The sequence below is a fragment of the Chelonoidis abingdonii genome, chromosome 2 (genome assembly GCF_003597395.2).
Source record: "Chelonoidis abingdonii isolate Lonesome George chromosome 2, CheloAbing_2.0, whole genome shotgun sequence".
In the NCBI taxonomy this organism is placed as follows: Eukaryota; Metazoa; Chordata; order Testudines; family Testudinidae; genus Chelonoidis; species Chelonoidis abingdonii.
In genome coordinates, this window is record NC_133770.1 from 85,316,899 (window position 1) to 85,337,351 (window position 20,453).

General features: G+C 44.5%; 1 protein-coding gene across 2 annotated transcripts in view; it reads right to left on the reverse strand.

The window, feature by feature from the left end:
* Positions 1-1,064: 1,064 nt before the first annotated feature.
* LIMD1 (LIM domain containing 1) overlaps positions 1,065-20,453 on the reverse strand; it is a 58,884-nt gene continuing 39,495 nt past the window's right edge. For both annotated transcript variants that reach the window (XM_032803187.2, XM_032803188.2), the window contains 6 exons: positions 16,809-16,876; positions 14,982-15,044; positions 11,074-11,204; positions 3,930-3,981; positions 3,090-3,158; positions 1,065-2,563 (listed from right to left, as the gene is read on the reverse strand). In XM_032803187.2, the coding sequence (XP_032659078.1) occupies positions 2,426-2,563; positions 3,090-3,158; positions 3,930-3,981; positions 11,074-11,204; positions 14,982-15,044; positions 16,809-16,876 (521 nt within the window). In that variant the 3' untranslated portion in view covers positions 1,065-2,425. The remainder of the gene's footprint in view (positions 2,564-3,089; positions 3,159-3,929; positions 3,982-11,073; positions 11,205-14,981; positions 15,045-16,808; positions 16,877-20,453) is intronic.

Genomic DNA, 20,453 nt, shown 5'->3' on the forward strand with positions numbered 1-20,453 from the left:
TACTCACATTGTGGCAAATGAGGTTATGTAGTAAATTGTTAATATAGATTAATATTTTAAGGTGTTAAACGCCCAGCAAAAGTTTCCTCCGCTAATCTAGACAACCTTAGAGATACTGTGTGCATAGGAGAGAGAGGAAGAAAGAGGGGTGGATGAAAGGAGAGTGGGGAGATGGGAAAGTTGCTTGTGTCTGCTCCATTTGCCTGGAGACCATATCTGCACTGCTTTCTTGCATCCTCTACCACAAGAAACAGGGAACAGCATTATCAATAGCTTTGAAAGAGCCCTATCTGTCCTCACAACATTGTGACTGCTGCACCTGGAAGTTGCTGTTGTTATTGGAAATAGTGACAGAGGGTGACTTTGGCTGGGATGCTGAGAGCTACTGTTTGTGGGACAAAATGCCCCTCTCATGACTTTCAGTGAAAAAAACAAACAAAAAAAAATCAACTGGGCCCAATTTTGCAAAGTGAAGTTGAGCACACTCAGCAATTTCTAGGAAGCACTTCTCACCTTTCAGGATTGGCTCCTCTCAGCTCTAGGCTAAGGATACTGGGGGAGAAAAATGGAGGGGCAGGAGCAGGAGGAATGTATATATTAGAATATCATCAAACGTGAGCCAGATTCTGCCACCGTTAGCTGAGTAATACTTTATTCCTCCATTTCAGTAGGATTACTCCTGGAGTAAGATACTATCCAATGGGAGTAAGAATGGCAAAAACTGGCTGTATTTTTTTTTTTTTTTTTAAACTTCAAGCAATTAGCTAGCAACAGAAAATTGTTACTGGAAGAGATGTTTGGTTGAAGAATATTGCTACTTTGCTCCGGCTCATTCCTGGAATGTAGTTACCACTGGTTAGCTATTTTAGTCAGCACTCTTTCATGATGGATCTTGGAGGAAACCGTACACTATACTATCAAACAGGGCTGAAGAAATAGCTTAGGTCTGATGCAAAAGGATTTAGTTAGTATTTAATTAGCCTTCAATACAGTTAGGATACGTTGGGGATGTCAGTTCACAGATACTAAACAGCAGTGGAAACAGCTGGTTTTTTAAACAAAAAAAAAAAAAAAAAAAAGTACCTGTATACCAGTTTCTGCAAAGCTTTAGTACACACAGTATGTGTACTGCAAATAATATCTATCACATATTTAACACACACATAGCTGTGCACCCACTGGGAGGCATTTTCTTTGATTAAAAGGCATGGGTGTTTAAAAAGGAAAAACATCTGCCATTTTTGCTTTCTGAATGGAACAAAAAAATAAGGATCTAATCCTGCAAGCCCTGTTCACGTAAGTAATCCTTATTCACGTGAGCAAATCCGTGTGTGTCACAAGTGATGGTTGCAGAGTTATGCTCTAAATCTGTGTAAACATAAAGCCTTCATCATGCTCTTGAATCTGTTCCCAGAACTCTAGATAGGCATAATTATGAAACAGGTCTGAGCTGGATAAACACTGTAGAAGTAAGTACTGAGCCCTCCTGACTCACACCTTTTTCACAGCAGTGTTGATGTCTGAGCTTCATGGACAAAATGAAAAGCTTAGGAAGTATCTGTGTGCACAGAGCTCTTTTCTAAAGTGACTTTTGCAAGAGATAATAGGAGACAGATTGCCCTCATGTACATATTTTCAGCATCCAATATTTTCAAATGTAATTTGCTGCTCAGACTTTATACAACAAAGTCTTCCTAGTGAACCATGCTAATGCACAAGCAGCAGCACAGGTGACCATATTTGCCAAGATGGCTTTGTATGTCTTGTTCCAGTTTAAAAAAAATAATTATTGGGATGTGGACATTCAGCAGCCAAGTGAGATGCCTGGTTTGTTTGTGCTCAGATTGCTATTCTGCATCACAACCATTTCACAGCCAGGCTGGCATCGGAGTTCTGGGAACAAACTGAAAAGTCTGAATGTGCTTTTGTGCACAGAACCCTTTTTCTAAAGAACTATAAAGATTCTTAGAATCAGTATTAATAAGCTGATATCCTTGGGGGATTTGATGAAACATGCTTGTCAGAAACCACTTCACAGACTGAAGATATGTTCTCAGCAGGCAAGTAGAGAGGTCTGTGGTTTATTAATTGTGCATGACATGATATGAACTCACTGATGTGATAGATGGTTGTACTTCTCTTTACTTTCACTTGGGAAGATTTTTCAGTAGCTCTTGAGATCAGAAAAAGGCACGGGAAAAGAAATCGACCAGCCTGGAAAACATTACATGTTCAAATAAACGTATTTGTGATACGAGTGGAGCTCACACACATACAAACCTTGAAAAAAAATCTAGCTAATGGCACTGTATCCTCTTACTGTAAACTACTGATTGGGGAAAATGCATACTGGAAATCAACTGGAGAAAAATGTGTACTGTAACAAGTCCTCTGACAGGCTAATTCTTGGAATTAGCAGTACTGACTAGTAGTGATGCTGGTACATAGCTGCTCGAGTTGTGCCTTTCTCTATATGCTTCAGGTGACAGGAGTGACAAAGCAAATGTTCATCGAGCGGATAACAGCGATGTCCATCTTCATCATTGAGTTCCATCCCACAATCCTACAGAAAGACCAGAGTGGCTATTAAAATGTATATTTGCTTTCTGCTGCAAGAACCCGCTAGTACCTGACACCAGTATTTAAAGGAGATCCATTCCCTAATAAGGACATGAGCACTTAAACTGTTGACAGCTCTTTCGAAATAAGCCCCTGGTACCTAGATTTGTCATGGGCAGGAAAGTATCCATCATAAGCATTGTAAGATTCAACCTCCAGCACAGTAAGGTTAGTCTGGTTTAGCAGTTTTTCTTTATTACTTAGATCTTACGGTGAGTTATGTCCCTATATATCTTAAATATACTAGCATTTTTCTTAAAATCTCCATGCTGGATTCACCACTGTTTTATTCCATTGAAGTCCCTAGACATATTATGCTGGACATTTTTCAGCAGTTAATAACTGCTGTAGGAACTTAACAACATGAGATTGCAGTTGCTGATCTGCTGAGTTCCCAAGATACCTGCATATTTTCTTTCTTTTTAAAATAGTATTTTTTTCACTTTGCCCTTAGAAAGCTGTTGACCCACCTCACAGTGATAACATTCCACATGGTAATCCTTGTCCATAGACACAACCCGAATTGTCTCATCAGACCCCTGTAAATATTAAAGCAAAAAATATATTAAACAGATGGTGGGTAAAGGAGGATGGGACACATGGGTTCTGTGAATTTCTTCCTACAGCAATGTGGATATTGAACAAATGCATGTGGGCCACTGGTAGAAAACCTCAGATAAAGCCTGCCATCTGCAGATCTGCTTTCAGCAAACCTTCGTCATCAATCTACATAGGAATCCCTGGAAAACTGAACATCAGAGACTAAAAGAAAGATTTCTGCTGGCCACGTCAATCCCAAATGGATACAGCAAGGAGTATGTGAAATCCTTCAGTATTTCACATTTCTGAGAAAATGTCAGCATTTTTAACTGGTTCTACCAAAAGACACCAAATTAACAAGATTATGATGAATAAGAACTCGATTTTAGTCGAGGGCACTCCCTCATATGTGGAGCACTCTTCAAAATCAGCAACTTGGTATTGACTAAGGGACAAGTTAGTTTGATCTACCAGTAACAGCGATGAAATCTCACAGAAGGTGTGAAGAGCAGATTACCCCAGTGGTAGAAAACTGAACTATCAAGCAAAGGCACTACTGAGTCTCAGACACTGCACTTTAACCTTGGGCCAACAGAGGATGAGATTGCTGTGAAGGCAACACTCTGGACGAAACAACGTACATCTCTTGTGAGCCAGGAAAACATTTAGTCTGACAGAGTTAAGCATGAAGGAAAAAATGGCATGATCTGAGGGGTCCCCAGGAAAGCAGTGGAGTAAGAATTGTAAGCAACGGCAAAAAAGGTTCTTACCTCAGTCGGCAGAATGGGATGTCCACATGCTGCACATTTTGGAGCTAAAACTCTACAAGAGCAATGAGAAATTACAGTTACACTTAGACCATCTGTATGAAAGAGGCTTGTATGTTCTGAATAAGAGGTAATTTGCAGTATGTGGTTTTTCACTTTATCTGCAAGGATAATTGTGTGAAGAGCTTTTCATTCCAAGTGTTTGTTAGCTCATTTAGTAAACAAACTGGATACCACCATATAGCCCTCATATTGGCTCGAATGGCTGCACACTCTGCAATAAACATTACTTATGAAGGAAGTAGTAAATCCCAGGGCCAGTAAACACATTTTTTATACATCCAGGCCATGGAGCATCCGGACCATGGAATTTATCAATGAATACTGTACGTGATCCATTAAAAAAAATGTCATTTATGCCAGTTATATCCTAGTGTGAGCGACAGAAACTGCTCTGATCTGAGGAGCTGCCATTTTGGAATAAACACTTTTGAGAACCTACTCTCAGTACTTTGTTTTCTCTAGAACGGAAGGGCATCTGTTTAGACATGTTTTTCAAAACTGAAAACTTTTAGGAGTGGTGAGCATGGCGAGTTATTCTCAGAAGGAGCCATACGAAGCGGTAGCTGCAGATCCTCAGATAAAACGGTTACTCACCTTCTCGTAACTGTTGTTCTTTGATATGTTGTTTATGTCCATTCCAATCAGGTGTGCACGCGCTATGTGCATGGATGTCGGAAAGATTTTCCCTTAGCAGCTCCCGCGAGTTGGTTATGGAGCCCCCTGGAGCGGTGCCTTCATGGCGCTGGATATACGACCCTGCTGAAACGAACCCCCTTCAGTTTCTTCTTGCCGGCTACTCCGACAGAGGGGAAGAAGGGTGGTATAAACGGGTTGGGACTCACCACCCAGGCGCCTCCTGCTGGTGACTCTGGGAATTAGCTCTGTTGTTCTGCCCTCAGTCGGCGTCTCTGCTCCCTGATCAGTGGCGTCCTCTTCGAGGCCACTGCCCTCCGGCAGTGCCCCTTAGTCTATCTGCACCCCCTTCCGGGGATCGATAATCAGCAGTCCCACACTCCAGCCTTCATATGTAACCACACGCCCTCAAAGTCTAATCCCTCTTGGCAGGGATCTGGCGTGGTCTATAATGGCCGCTCTCTACAGCCAATGGCTGGGTGTACTGCAAGGAGGGGGGAGACCCAGGCCCACCCTCTACTCTGGGTCCCGGCCCAGGGACCCTCTGGCGTCAGCCTCGCTGTCCTCCTCCTTTTCCTCCTCAGTCTGTTTCCCTGGGCCGCTTCCCCTATGGCCCCTTGCACCCGCTAGGCCCTTCCCCTCAGGGCCTGCAGCCTGGCTGCTATGGGCTAGCGCCTTCTGGCCTCCCTGAGCCTGCCCAGCACTGCACTGTCCATGGTGCTAGTCTCCCCCTTTGGAGACTGACCTTCCCCTTTCGAAGGCCTGGGACAGACTGACTGCTCCTGCGCTAGGCAGCCTTTATATACATCTGGGCCCTGACTGGCTCGCAACAAGCCCTTTGCTGATTGGCTCCCTGGCCTTCCACAGCCCATTCTCACAGGGAGTGGGGCAGTCCGCCCTACTACAGGTGGGTATTGGAACGGACGTGAACATATCTTGAAGAACAACAGTTACGAGAAGGTGAGTAACTGTTTTTTCTTCTTCAAGTGCTTGTTCACATCAATTCCAATCAGGTGACTCCCAAGCTCTACCCCGGAGGTGGGATCAGAGTCAAAGAATCGCTGATTGGAGCGCCGCTCTGCTGACTGCTGCATCATCTCTGGCGTGCTGGGTGATAGCATAGTGAGTGATAAACATATGTACCGATGACCAACTTGCTGCTCTACAGACCTCCTGTATCAGGACCTGGGCCAGGAAAGCAGCTGATGAGGTTTGTTCCCTTGTGGAATGTGCCATAATAGCAGGGGGTGGGACCTTGGCCAACTTATAACAGATATAACCTGTCTAGGCCCTTGAGGAAATGCCCTACCATAGGGTTGGCGAATACAGAACATCTAGATGCTCCCAGATGGAAGGCTGAGATAGCAGCGAGGTGTACCTTAACTGATGGTGCTGCCAGGTCTTGTTAAGTATCAGAGGGGTAGCCGTGTTAGTCTGGATCTGTAAGAGCAGCAAAGAATCCTGTGGCACCTTATAGACTTAACAGACGTTTTGGAGCATGAGCTTTCGTGGGTGACTACCCACTTCGTCAGATGCATGTGAGCACGAAAGCTCATGCTTCAAAACGTCTGTTAGTCTATAAGGTGCCACAGGATTCTTTCCAGGTCTTGTTGTTTCAGGTGTAGGAGAAACTCCAGAATGAGTGGTACAGGCACCTGGAGTGGACGTGTGTAATTCTAGGCACACCAGCAAGTGAACCTCTTCCACTTAGTTAGATAAGTGACCCTGGTGGATGGTTTCCTGCTGCCTAGTAGGGCCTCCCTCAATGGTCCTGAGAACAGGAGCTCCATCACGTTTAACCATAAAGCTTCCAGGCCATAAGATGGAGGGACTGGAGGTTTGGGTGATGAAGGCAACCATGGTCCTGTGTGATCAGATCGGGAAAGAGCTGTAATACTATCACGCTGTCCACTGACAGCTCCAGAAGCGTGGTGTAACAATGCTGATGGGGCCACGCTGGGGTCAGCAGGATTACCTTTGCCTTGTCTCTGCAGATTTTGAGCAGCACCTTGTGCATGAGTGGGAACGGTGGGAAGGCAAACATGAGGCGGTCTCTCCAGAGTAGCAAGAACGTGTCTGAGATCAAATCCAGACTGTGTTTCTGGAAGGAGAAGAATGTTGGGCACTTTCTGTTGCTCTGGATGGCAAACAAATCAAGTTGGGGAAATCCCCACCTTTGGAAGATGAAATGTATGACATCTGAACCACTTGTCATTGTAGAAGGACCTGCTGACGTAGTCTGCTACTTCGTTCTGCATGCCTGGGAGATCGGATGCCCCCAGATGAATGGGCTGGGCTATGCACAACTCCCACAGCTGGAGGGCTTCCCAACATAGGGGAGAGGACTAGGATCCACCCTGCTTGTTGATGTAAAACATGTCTGTCGTGTTGTCTGTCATCACTGCCATGTATTGGCTTTGCAGTAGGGCCCAGAAAGTTTGGCATACCAGTCGCACCACTCTGAGGCTCCCTGATACTGATATGGAGTAAGAGCTTGTTCTCTGACCATGGTCCCTGTGTTCGGAGATCTCCCAGATGTGCCCCCCAACCTAGCGCTGACATGTCCGTTACCAGGGACAAGGAGGGCTGCTGAGGGGAACTCCTGTCCACACCATCCAAGGGTCAAGCCATCAATGGAGGGACCCGATTACTTGCTGTGGCACTATCATCGCTGAGTCCAGGCTGTTGCGCCCCAGGCAATAGGCCAAAGCAAGCCACGCTTGGAGTGGCCTGAGCCTCAGCCTGGCATGCCGGACTACATAAGTGCAGGATGCCATGTGGCTGAGGAGACTCAGGCATCCCCTTGCTGTAGTGGTCGGATACCATCTGAAGTTTTGAATAATGTCTGTAATGGCTTGGAATCGGGTCTCTGGCAGGAACGCCCTTGCCAGTACCAAGTCCAGCACCACCCCGATGAATTCTATTCTTTGGGTCGGTGACAAGGTTGACTTGTTCACACTGAGGAGTCGTCCCAGTCCCTGGCAGTTGGCAGAATTGAGGCCGGGGTCTGCCACAGGGTCTTTATGTTGTTTTGAACAGTCTTGATCAAAGGCAGAGCTACCTGTGATGGACCTTTGGGAATGAAAATATCCACCATGGGGTCCTCAGCCTCGACCACCTCCTGCACTTGCAACCCTATGTTGAGAGTGATTCGCCTAAAAGAGGTCCTGATGTGCCCTATGGTCAATTGGAGGAGGGCCCAAAGCTCACACCCCTGTCACAGCTTCATCAGAGGAAGGAGACAAGGTGGCCAAAGGAGGTACCGGGTCCTCCTGCCCCTGGGGCAGCTACAGCTGGGGTGGCTGTAGCCTGACTCTGCAGCTGGTCCTGTGTTGGAGTTGCCTCAGCTGCAACTGGAGTTTGAAGGGGCAGTTGAGACAGAGTGGCCTCGGATCTCCCAGGCGAAGGCCTGTCCCTGGGAGAGTTGGGTGGCCAGTGTTCTGAGGCTACCAATTTTGACCCCCTTGAAAAGGTGTCCTGAGTCTGGGGGTAAGCCCAGGAGGTCCAAAAGGGCCATTGTGCCAGCAGCTGCCAATGCAGATGCCAGGTCAGCGACGCTCTCCTTTGTTGCCTCTCAGACCTATGTCGACTGTGCCTCGAGTAGAACGAGATGGCATCAGACTCTGAGGAAGCGGAACCTGGTCATGACGACCATGGCTGTGCCGAGGGCCTATGCACCAATGACTGGTGCCATGATGAGGTGGGGCATCGGTGCTGGGATGACCTCACTGGGGCCGGTGCCTGAGATCTGGCGATGGAGACCGGTAATGAGTGTCTGATGCCGGCGATTGAGGACGAAGGTCCAGTGCCATGGGTTGGTGCCGGTCGTCTGTTTGCACCAGGGATCAATGCTGGTCCGGCCTCGGTGTCGGGAAGAGGGAGCATCGCGTCGCCGTGCCGTAGGTGCTCTCGTGGGGCTCGGTGCCCGGAAGTGGTGCCACGACAAAGGCGACCAAGAGCAATGCTGGGTATGGTGCCAAGCCAGGCACTGTGAGTGCTGCATCATAGCAGGCTTGCCTCTAGACAGTACTGGTCTTATCGGCACCAGAGGCTTGTCCCTGAGAACCGGGAGCTGTGCAGCCATCATCTTGATCAGGTCTCTGGCAGCTTCAAAAGTGTCCGAGGTGGAGGGTGGCTCTAACATCTCTACCTCACACTGCTCTGCCAGAGGGTCGCTATGTGCTGGACTCAACGGTGCCTCTGGGGCACCGAAGTCAACGGCACCAACTCGTGCCCACTTTGCCCTGGATTGTTTCTAGGGTGCGCCCATGCATCCCCTGACAGTCCCGCAGTTTTTGGGGCCAGTGACACCTCCTTTCAGCCTTCTTAAGTCACTTGTCCAGCACCGTGGAAGTTGAGCAGTGCTAGGCCGCTATTCCTGGCTGTGGTGCCAGGGAGCGCCAGTACCGTGGGTCTCTTGCGCTAGAGTCCTTCCTTGGTGCTGTGTCACATATGGATGCCCGAGCACTCCGTACGGACACGCTTGGTGCCAATCTTGGCAGTCCGCAGCTGGCTGTGGGTGGAGAGTAGATTCCACTAAAAGTTGTTTTAGGTGGAAATCATGGTTCTTCTTGGTTCTTGGCCGAAAAGCCCTGCAGATTTTGCACCTCTCTGTTTGGTGCGCCTCTCCCAGACACTTTAAGCAAGAGTCGTAGGGGTCACTGATGGGCACAGGCTTATTGCACGCACTGCAGGGCTTAAAGCCTTGGGCTCGTGGCATGCCCCAGAGCCCAAGAGAGTGTGTGTGTGTGTGTGTGTGTGTGTGTGTGTGTGTGTGTGTGTGTGTGTGTGTGTGTGTGTGTGTGTGTGTGTGTGTGTGTGTGTGTGTGTGTCTCTCTCTCTCTCTCTCTCTCTCTCTCTCTCTCTCTCTTAGGGATTGGGGAGAGACCCTGCTCCCAACCTACTATCTAAACTATCTATACAACTATGAACTAAATTAACTGTAACACTACCTTGAAACTCGAATGACTAACAGGAGAACACTAAGGGAGCACCTGCTGAGCAAGTGGCCACTGTTCCAACAGCCATCACAGATGGTAAGAACGAACTGAAGGGGGGTCGAGTTGGGAGGATCATATATCCAGCGTCAGGAAGGTGCCACTCCAGGGGCCTCCACAGCTGATCTGATGGGAGCTACTAAGGAAAAACTTTCCGATGTCCGTGCATGCGAGCACGCTCACCTGATTGGAATTGACGTGAACAAGCACTCGAAGAAGGACAGAGCAGTTTCTACCACTAGGTCATACAAACCATACGCTGTAATAGTAGAGTGCCAGCTCTTCTATTGTTAAGGTAGGAAATTGCTTTCTATTTAAAAGCGATCCGGATGTTTAAATATTTCATGGTCTGGCTCTAGGATTTACTTTTTCATCTACAAGTACTATTTACTGCAGATTATTCAGCCATTCAGGGGTAGATTTCAGGTTGAAGAAGTTCTTGAAAGAACAGTGAACCCCACTTAAATAAGGACTAGGAAGTAGGAATAGGATAGCATTGCATTATCTGTCTAAAAACAAAAAAAGCGGCAACTGTTTAAAATGGCTACTCAGAGAGGTGGAAGTGGGGACAGGGAAAATCAGACATAGGAATAATCCATGCACAGACATATTAAAAGACCTGGGGCCCGATTTTATTGCAGTGGGGCAGGATCAAGCTTGAACAGCATTTTGGGTGGGTTCAAATAATTTCAAGTGCAAGGGGGAGTGTGCATTACTTTATCGTAACAGTTACATCTACAAGAAAGTAAAACTTTAGCACAAGTGCAACGTAAGACAATTCTATGAAGCACCCGAGAGCAGGATTACTGTATATTTCAATACCCGCTTTGATCATAAGAGGACTCAGGCACCAGAATGGAGTAAGCGAATGGCTCAAAGTGTACGTCAACTGCTAGGTCTAATACGACCTACGACAATGGCCCTTCAGTCTCCCTAGATAGTATATTACTAGTGATTTGCAAGTCGGTTTTTTTAAAATGATGATATATCATTTGTTTAACTGACTAACCATATAAAAAGGTGGATACTAACCCCCATCTCCCAAAAAACCCCACCATCACACACACATACGTTCAGCACTAACATCCTAATCATATTTGGTTCTTACAAGCCAAAGTCAACCCCTGGTGTAATGAAGTGCAGCTCCCATTGGCTTCAAAGGGATTTACCAGTACTTCAGGGCTGATTTAGTTCTTATTCCTTTACAAACATTAACTAACTGAACTATACATTTCCCCTGAGAGATAGGTGAATATTACATCAATTTTGCAGATGGTGTTAAGTGACTTACCCAAGGACACAGAGGAAGTCAGTGGCAGAAGGAAAGGAAGAGGTCAGGAGTTCCTAGCACCCAGTCCCATGCTCATTCCACTAGTCCATACACCCACACTATTTTGAAGGTTGAATTAGTGGGGTTTCGAGTAGGTTTACTTAGCTGTTTACTGTGTTCTTACTTGTGGTAATCTCTGACGCAGTAGATTTTGTTCTCAGTGTCTACAGTGAATGGCACTCCATCCAGACATTCATTACAGATCACACAACGGAAGCAGCCTGGATGGTATGATTTCCCTAGAGCCTGCAGGATCTGCAATAAACCAGAGACAGAAGAGAGCTCATGGACAGGCATTAAAAGATGAGAGTACAGCAGTAGGAGCATACTTCCGACCACCTGGCCAGAATGGTGATGGTGACTGTGAAATGCTAAGGGACATTAGAGAGGCTACAAAAACAGAAAACCCAATAATAATGGGGAATTTCAATTATCCTCGTAGTCACAGGGTACACGTCACCTCAGGATGAGCTGCGGAAATAAAATTTCTAAACACCATTAATGACTATTTCTTGGAGCAGCTAGTCCTGGAACCTGCAGGGGGAGAGGCAATTCCTGATTTCATCTTAAGTGGCACACAGAATCTGATCCAAGAGGTGAATATAGCTGAACAGCTGAGTAACAGCGACCATAATGTAATTCAATTTAATATCTTTGTAGGGGGAAATACCAAAGAAACCCACCACAGTAGCATTTAACTTCAAAAAGGGGAACTAGAAAAAAATGAAGAAGCTAGTTAAACAGAAATTAAAAGAAATAGTCACAAGAGTGAAATGCCTGCATGTGGTATGGAAACTTTTAAAAAATACCATAAGAAAGGCTCAAATTAAATGTATAACCCAAATTAAAAAAAAAAATACAACCAATAAGAAGGTCAAAAATGCCATCATGGATAAACAGAGCAAAAGAGGTGTTTACAGGGGAGAAAAAATACTTTTAAAAATTGGAAATCACATCCTGCTGAGGAAAACAGAAAGGAACATAAACTCTCGCAAATCAAGTATAATTAGGCAGGCCAAAAAAGAATTTGAAGAGCAACTACCAAAAAACACAAAAACTAAACAGAATTTTTTTTTTTAAAAAGTACATCAGAAACAGGAAGCCTTCCAAACAAGCTGGATGGCCACTGGACGACTGAGATACTAAAGGAGCATTTAAGGAAGACAAGGCCGTTGTGGAGAAGCTAAATGAATTCTTCACATCGGTCTTCACTGCAAAGGATGTGAGGAAGATACCCACATCAGAGTTATCCTTTTTAGCGGACAAAATCTGAACTACTGCCCCACACTGATGCATAAATAGAAGAGATTTTGAACAAATTAATAAATTAAACAGCAATAAGTCACCAGGTGATATTCACTCAAGAGTTCTGACGGAACTCAAATGTGAAACTGCTAACTACCAACCGTTGGTGTAACCTATTGCTTAAATCAGCCTTTGCATCAGATGACTGGAGAATAGCTAATGTAATGCCAATTTTTAAAAACAGGCTCCAGAGGCAATCCTGGCAATTATAGGCAGGTAAGCCTAACTTCAGTACCAGGCAAATTGATTGAAACTATAATAAAAAACAGAAATGTCAAACAGAGATGAACTCTACATTGGGGAAGGATTAACATGGCTTCTGTAAAGGGAAATCCTCACCAATCTATTAGAATTTTTTAATGGTGTCAAACATGTGGACAAGGGAAATAGTGTACTTGGAATTTTAGAACGCTTTTGACAAGATCCCTCACCAAAGGCTCTTAAGCCAACTAAGCAATTACGTGGTAAGGGGAAGGTCCTTTCATGGATCAGTAACTGGTTAAAAGATAGGAAACAAAGGGTAGGAATAAATGGCTAAGTTTTTTAATGGAGAAAAGTAAATAGCAGACTCCCCCCGCACCAAAGAAACTGTACTGGGACCAGTTCTGTTCAACATATTCATGGAGATAGGGGTAAACCCCAAAGATGGCAAAGATTGCAGATGATATAAAATTACTCAAGATAGTTAAGTCTAAAGCAGGGGCAGCTCCAGGCACCAGCACACCAAGCGTGTGCCTGGGGTGGCAAGCTATGGGGGGGCGCTCTGCCGGTCGCCGTAAGGACGGCAGGCAGGCTGCCTTCAGCAGCCTGCCTGCAGAGGGTCCGCTGGTCCCACGGACCTCCCCCAGGCGTGCCGCCAAATCCACAGAACCAGGGACCTCCCGCAGGCAGGCCGCCAAAGGCAGCCTGCCTGCAGTGCTTGGGGTAGCAAAATCCCTAGAGCTGCCCCTGGTCTAAAGCAGGCTATGAAGAGTTACAAAGCGACCTCACAAAACTGGGCAACAGGGCAACAAAATGGCAGATGAAATTCAGTGTTGATAAATACAAAGTAATGCACATTGGAAAACATAATCACAATTATACATACAAAATGATGGGGTCTAAATTATCTGTTACTACTCAAGAGAGATCTTGGAGTAACTGTGGATAGTTCTCTGAAAACATCTGCTCAACGTGCACTGGTAGCCGAAATAGCTAATAAAATGTTAGGCACTATTATGAAAGGGATAGAAAATATAATGCCACTATATAAATCCATGGTGCGTCCACACCTGGAATACTGAGTACAGTTCTGGTCGCCCTAGCTCAAAAAGCCTATTTTGGAATTGGAAAAAGTACAGAGAAGGGCAACAAAAATGATTAGGGGTATGGAACCACTTCCATATGAACAGACATTAAAGAGTCTGGGGCAGTTCATCTTAGAAAAGAGATAACTAAGAGGGGATAAAAGAGAGGTCTACAAAATTACAACTAGTGTGGAGAAAGTGAATAGTGAAGTGTTATTTACCCCTTCACATAACCCAAGAACCAGACGTCACCCAATGAAATTAACAGGCAGCAGGTTTAAAACAAACAAAAGGAAGTACTTCTTCACGCAACACACATTCACCCTGTGGAACTCATTGCCAGGGGATGTTGTGAAGTCCAAAAGTATAACTGAGTTAAAAAAAAAAAAATTAGATAAGTTAAGTTCATGGAGGATAGGTCCATCAACAGCGATTAGCCAAGTGGTCAGGGACGCAACCCTATGCCCTGGGTGTCCCTAAATTTCTGACTGCCAGACACTGGAACTGGATGACATAGGATGGATCACTGGATAAATTGCCCTGTTCTGTTCACTCTCTCTGAAGAATCTGGCACTGACCATTGTCAGAAAACAGGATATTGAGCTAGATGGACCATTGGTCTGACCCAGTATAGCCAATCTTATGTGCTTATGAAAATAATATACATTACATCAGACAATGGTGCAGTGTCATCGGAAATACTATGTCCTGTTTTAGTAATTTAATTATAAGAATGATTTAGCAGAGATAGAAATGGTCTGTAGAAGAGAGCTGGGATCTACATATAGCAAGAAATTCCAAAGACCAGAATTATTTAGCAGGAAAGAAGAGCTGGCAGGGGCTAGATTTAGAGATTCAAAGTTACAAAAGTCAAAGGGGAAAAATGACTGATTTTTCCTTTAAACTCTGTCTGAAACCGTAAGGATATGGGGACACCGCCTAACTAAAGGACTGGAAATACAGAGCCAACAAAAGAAAATCTCTCTTTCTGCTCTACTGCGACAGGCTGAGACAAATGTAGCAAAGAGAGGACCAGCATATTAACACATACTATAGTCAGCCCTCAGCATGCCAATGCCCTACCTGCCCCCCACTCAATGGGCTGCAGGGAGCCAGGCTCTCATACAATGGGTGTGGACAGGAACATCAATAAACTGCCACAGGAGTTCATAAAAAGTCAAAGTCAGTGTGTTTATAAATGTCCTGTTCTTCAAAGCAAAGTTCGTTTTGACCGGACACTGAAAACATGTCTGTGCAACAAACATGAACGGATGCTAGTTTTGCTTCCTGGCAATGACAAATCAGAGGATTAGGGTTCTTTCGCTGTCATAAGTCATCACACCAGCTAGACTAACAGATCAGATGAGATGATCTTATATATAAAATTTCTTTTGCCCTGGAGACATCATTCAAAATGCTGTTTTCAAAAAGCATCACTTACCATGTCCATTATCAAATGACCACAAATGAAACACCTGTCAGCTGACTGCTGGAAACCTGAATACTGCAATGAGAAAAAATTGGCTTAACGTTTTACAAGGCTGGTTAATATACACACACAGGGTGATCTGCCTTACTCTGCTCAGCATTCCTTAATGAAGCAAAACTTCCTTTTCTTTAGTCTGAACAAATATTGGGTAGGCCCTCATTAAAATATCTCAAAGTTATAGGGTCAGATTTCCAAAGTCAAGAGGGTCTGCAAGTTCCCATAAATTAACACCGTAGTGTTAAGTTTATATTGAATTTAACGTAGGTGGGCAAATACCAGATGTGCACATCAAATCAGGGATCTACTGGCAATGCATATGTGCTTATTTGACCATCATCATGTGTGCACAAATATCGGGTGCTTATTATGCATGTACATCTCGGATTTGTATGTACAAATTAGATGTACACAGATAGAACCTGGCCTAACTTGAAAATCTGGCCCACAATCTCACTAGGTTAATAAATGTAAACTTGGAGGGCCAAATTCTACCTTCAGTTATGCTGGTATAAATGTGTTGTGAATACCACTGAAGTCAATGGACTGTCCCAGCTTAATGCTGGCACAATTCAGAACAGAATTTGGCTCAGAGGATTATTTTTGCCAAGAACTAAACATATGGACCTGATTCTCAATTACACTAATGCCACTTTTACACCACTGCCGCCAAATGTAATGGACATCCACTTTAAGGCTGCCTTACACAGCGTGACTAGCAGAAAGGATGTTAGTATAAATGAGCATCAAGCCCACCAAGTATTTTTAATATATTTAATTAGACTGTACGTTTTGCAATGCCTGGATTATTAACATCTATTGTTTTTAAATTCCATGAGAGAGAAATGGAAGGCTGACTCCTCTTCTCCCCAATAGCAATTGCTGGGGTTGATCAATAAGAGGGCACTTTGGGGAAGAGGCGGAAAGCAGAATGAACTCACTCGCTCGCTAACTAACATTTAACTAACAACCAATAACCAACAAACTAACTCTCAAAACAACACAAACAAAATACAAAATGAAACAAATCACCCTCCCAAAAATCTCAGTTAAACATCCGTAAACTAACGTTTCATTAACTTATTTTTTGTACTTTTTTTTTTCCTTTATGTGATGACTTCCCTTGTGTTTCCAAGAACTGGCTGTCTCTCTGCCTGGAGTCCAAGGTCATTTTTGTATTCTAAGGCTATTGCTGCATTTCTGTGCCACCTGGATGCACCTACATAGGGACCACCAACCACTCCATACACAACCAGAGGGGCTGCTTCTAGAGCAATGCTGTTCACATAGTTCAGCCCAGGACCCAAAGTAAGGGTCTGGTCCAAAGCCCATTGACAGCAATAGACTTTGTAGCTGGCCCTAAGTGTGCCACTTCCACAGCCGTGTGAAAAAGCCGCAGAAGTCTTAATGTTGTTTCAGGGTGTTGTTCTGCAGAGCACCTAAATCAGATACGTATTTAATAAATATTTTAAAGCACTCCTCGCCCTACTCTGTCCACAGTACATCAGGGTGGATCATCTCTCTCAGAAATGCCCAGTCAGAGAAAGTTGATAGGAAGAGAAAAATCTGTTCCCTCACTCATTTCTCTCTCTCCGTTTTTCATGCTCTCTTCCCCACCATATCTGAACACACAACCCAATCCCGTCCCGGTGAATGCTGCTTGTTGCCATTCTTTTGCTGAAATGTCAGTCGTTGGATTCTGTGAGTTGCTTGCGTTACAGTTTCTCTGAGTCACAGCATGCAAGTTGCAACGGGAGAGGCATAGGGCAGCAATGCACTCACCAGAAAGTCTTCTTCACAGAACACCTTTCCGTTAACAAAATAAAAGGCTTTTCCTCTCAGTTTTCGACCTAGGGAGAAACAAGAGGAGGGAGAAAAAAAAGTTAGTAAATGGATGAAAAAAATACTACCAAAAGCTGGTAAAAGAGATACATTTGGGGTAGTATCTGTCTTTTTGTTTTCTGTACAGCACTTGGCAAAAATGGGGCATTAGTTCTTGACTAGAGCTCCTAGGTGCTATGGCCATGATGATGATGATAATAATAATGATTATGATTACGATTATTATCCAACTGAGCCGAATGCTAGAAACCATTCCAGGCCCAGAATATCACTAACCATGTTTTCTTTTTAATGACAGTCCTGTGATCTTTGGACTCTAGTCCCTGTATTGCAACAAGGGTGGTTTCAACAATGAGAGTTTCACATTCCACGCAGCTGGATGGTTATCAAAGTCTCAACACCCTTTTATCGAATAAAACTTACCTAAGAAACAACCTCAGCACAACATACTGTTTAATGCCACAAAATACCATCTCCCATACCCATCTCTGAAACTAAGTAAGAGAGGGAGTTCTAGGATCCTGCACAGGAGCAGCAGGGACAGTTTGCTGATTCACTCTGGAAGCCACTGCTGGTGAGTGGTTAGGTAAATAAGGGTGTGTGCACAGGGGTTTACCTATACTAGATTTTACTTTAAAATTTCCCACCAGTGCCGTTCCAACATAATTAGAGTGTAATCTGTTTTACAGTGTGTACACCAGAGGGCGCTTTCAGACAGGCCAGAAAACACCATGTATATACTAAGTGAGGAAATCAAATGCTTGTAAAGAGTTCAAGGTCCATGGACCTATTGAGATCCATGGAAATTTTGCCGATGACTTCAACTGGGCCAGGATTTCACCCTTTGACTTTAGTGCTCGATCTGGAGGAGAGCAAAGAATATTGCAGCCACATTTCTTGAAAAGTCAGCCACTGTTTGCACATGCAGCAGCCAATTTTACCAGGAGCATAGACAAGTAACAAGTGCATTTTAAGGGACTAGCTGTGATATAAGAACGACCATGTAATAGGGTTTTCTGTCACACTTAAGGACAACTGAGTTACAATAGGGTTTTTTTGCCAGGTGGGATGAGAAAGCACAGCTTGATAACTACGTTAGGGAATTATGTTCCAGTTTAGCTCTTAGCCTGGGCCCAAAAGACTGTTCAGCATGGCCAAATAGTTTCAGACACTCTCTACAGGAAAACAGACATGTTTCAAAATTCCACTAGGTAGTAGCCTGTCGAACTACAGTGTTTGTTTGTTTGGGGAGAGAGGGGGAAGAGTGCATGCTTGCACGCAACACACATTTATGTGAGCAAACACGAGTGTGCATGTACAAGCAAAATTTAATGATGCAGCTCACTTTGACAATTTGACTCTCCAAATCAACGAGCATGGAGCATACAAACATATGCACTATAGCAGACTTCAAGGACAGTGAAAGTTGCAATATGTGTAGCATGGGACATTATGAAACAACGACACGTCAATCCACTGCTATGATTCCTTAAAAAGTAGTCTTTGTTGACTTGTGGACCAACCCACTAAAAACCCAAACCTTCTCCTAGTGTTAACTTTCTCCCTGCATACAGCAGTCACGCACAAACCCACAGCTGCCTTGCAGAGGTGCACTGGGGGTGAAACAGATGATGGTGCAGGGAGCTCCCTTGCTCCTTAGCCTATGTGGTCATAATGCTGCAGGTGGTGGAGACGGAGATGCCAGCATTGCCACTGGAGCGACACGAGGGGGAGCTGCAGAAGCTGTTTAAGAGGGGATTTGGTCTTGGTCCCCCACCAGGACCCACTCAGTTCTGAGAGGGCAGCACTGGCGGGAACACACACTACATCAGTTGAACAGATGCAGCAAGAGTTGCTGCTCAGTGTGCTCTCTCCAGCTCCTTGGCAGCATTTTGCATAGGCAGACATGCCTCCTTCCAAGCTAATCCAGCACTCCACCTCCATCACACGCAATACGGGTTCTAAGAGCAGTTCTCTGGCCCATTATTTTTAAAACATCCTCAGTAAATCATGAATCTTTCTAAGCAAACCTGTCCCAGGAAACAAAATACAGAACAGCAGCACAGGCTTGCAATCTTTCACCAGCCCAATAAGATCCCAGAGAGAAGGATGGCATAATCAGTGGTTGTGTCTACACGCAGGCTGGTACACAAATAACTAAATGGGCTTTAATTTACACCATGTGCTATGTTGATGCAAGTCTGTGTGTGAACACCCTTATTTCAGGACAAAAATGCCCAGTTTCTGTTGTGTTTAAGTTGATATTTTACTGAGTTAAGCAAAATCAAAATAGAACACTCATTCCACATTAAGAATGCCCATATTCTGACTTATACTGAAATAAGACAAGGTGTAGATTACAACCAAATCATTTGGGTGCCAGTTTGTGTGGCGATCTGTCCTACGCAGGCACTGATTTTGATGGTGGGTTTGGTCAGTGGGGAGATGAGGAACGAAATAGAGCTGTAATGAGACAATACTTCAGCTACTGTTGATTATTTAGAATGTGATTGCCAAGTAGCTTCATGAGCAATTTAACAAGAGGCCAAAACAAGCAGTCCTTACTCAGAATAATTGCCCACTGATTTCAACAGCAGTTTTGCCAGAGTACAGGTGTCAGGGTTTGGACGTACACGGTTAATTAAAAAAGAAGAACTGAAACATTCAATTTAAAAAAATAAGTTACAAGCTAGCACACACAGTAGTATAGCAAAACGTGTAGATGTCCAAATGACTGTCTGCTATCTCAGATGTATCTCCATAAAGACAGCTTCGGGAGGAGGAAGGGAAAAGGCAGTAAAGCTGTGCCTGGTTTTGGATGAAGGCCCTGACCCGTGTGTGAGCGATACCCATTGCGACAGAGGAACGCAGGTTGAATTGCTGCCACAGAAATTCTTTGACAATGACAAAAAGCATTTTACAGGCATGGTCTGCTGTGTGTATTTTTAACCTCCTGACATTTGCAGTCAAGCTTTATTACAGCAGTCCCCAGTGGGGTGGTCACAGTTAATGTTCTGTGTCAATGTTTTCTTTATAAGTTCATTTAGCAGCATGATAAGCCCCTTTGGAAGGTTTTTATAATTTGGTTGTCAAAATTTGAAGTGGATAGATACACAAGAGGTGCTACTCCCATGAACGCTTTACAGGAAAATAAAAATCAAATTTTTTTTTTGCTTTTGGGGAAGGGATGGGGTGATTATTTTATTTTTAGCTCCTCTCTTGCCTCACACTAACCTTCTTTTTCTCTGAACGTTTGGCAGACTTTGAATGTGAAATTTTTCAAAACCGACTACATAAATTGCACACATAAAAACGTCCATGCAGGAATTGCATGCACGGAACCCCCACGTGTACACACAAATCAGGGAACTGCATATGCAAATGAGGCAGACTATTTACTGACTTCTACCACTCTCGTCATCGAAGGACCTAAGCAACTTACAAACATGAATGGATTTATCCTCACAACATCCTTGTGAGGTAGGGAAGTATCCCCATTTAACACATACACAGAGACTGACTTCCCCAGCATCTCACAGGAAATCTATGGTGGAGCTAGGAATTGAAATATCTCTGGTCCCAGGC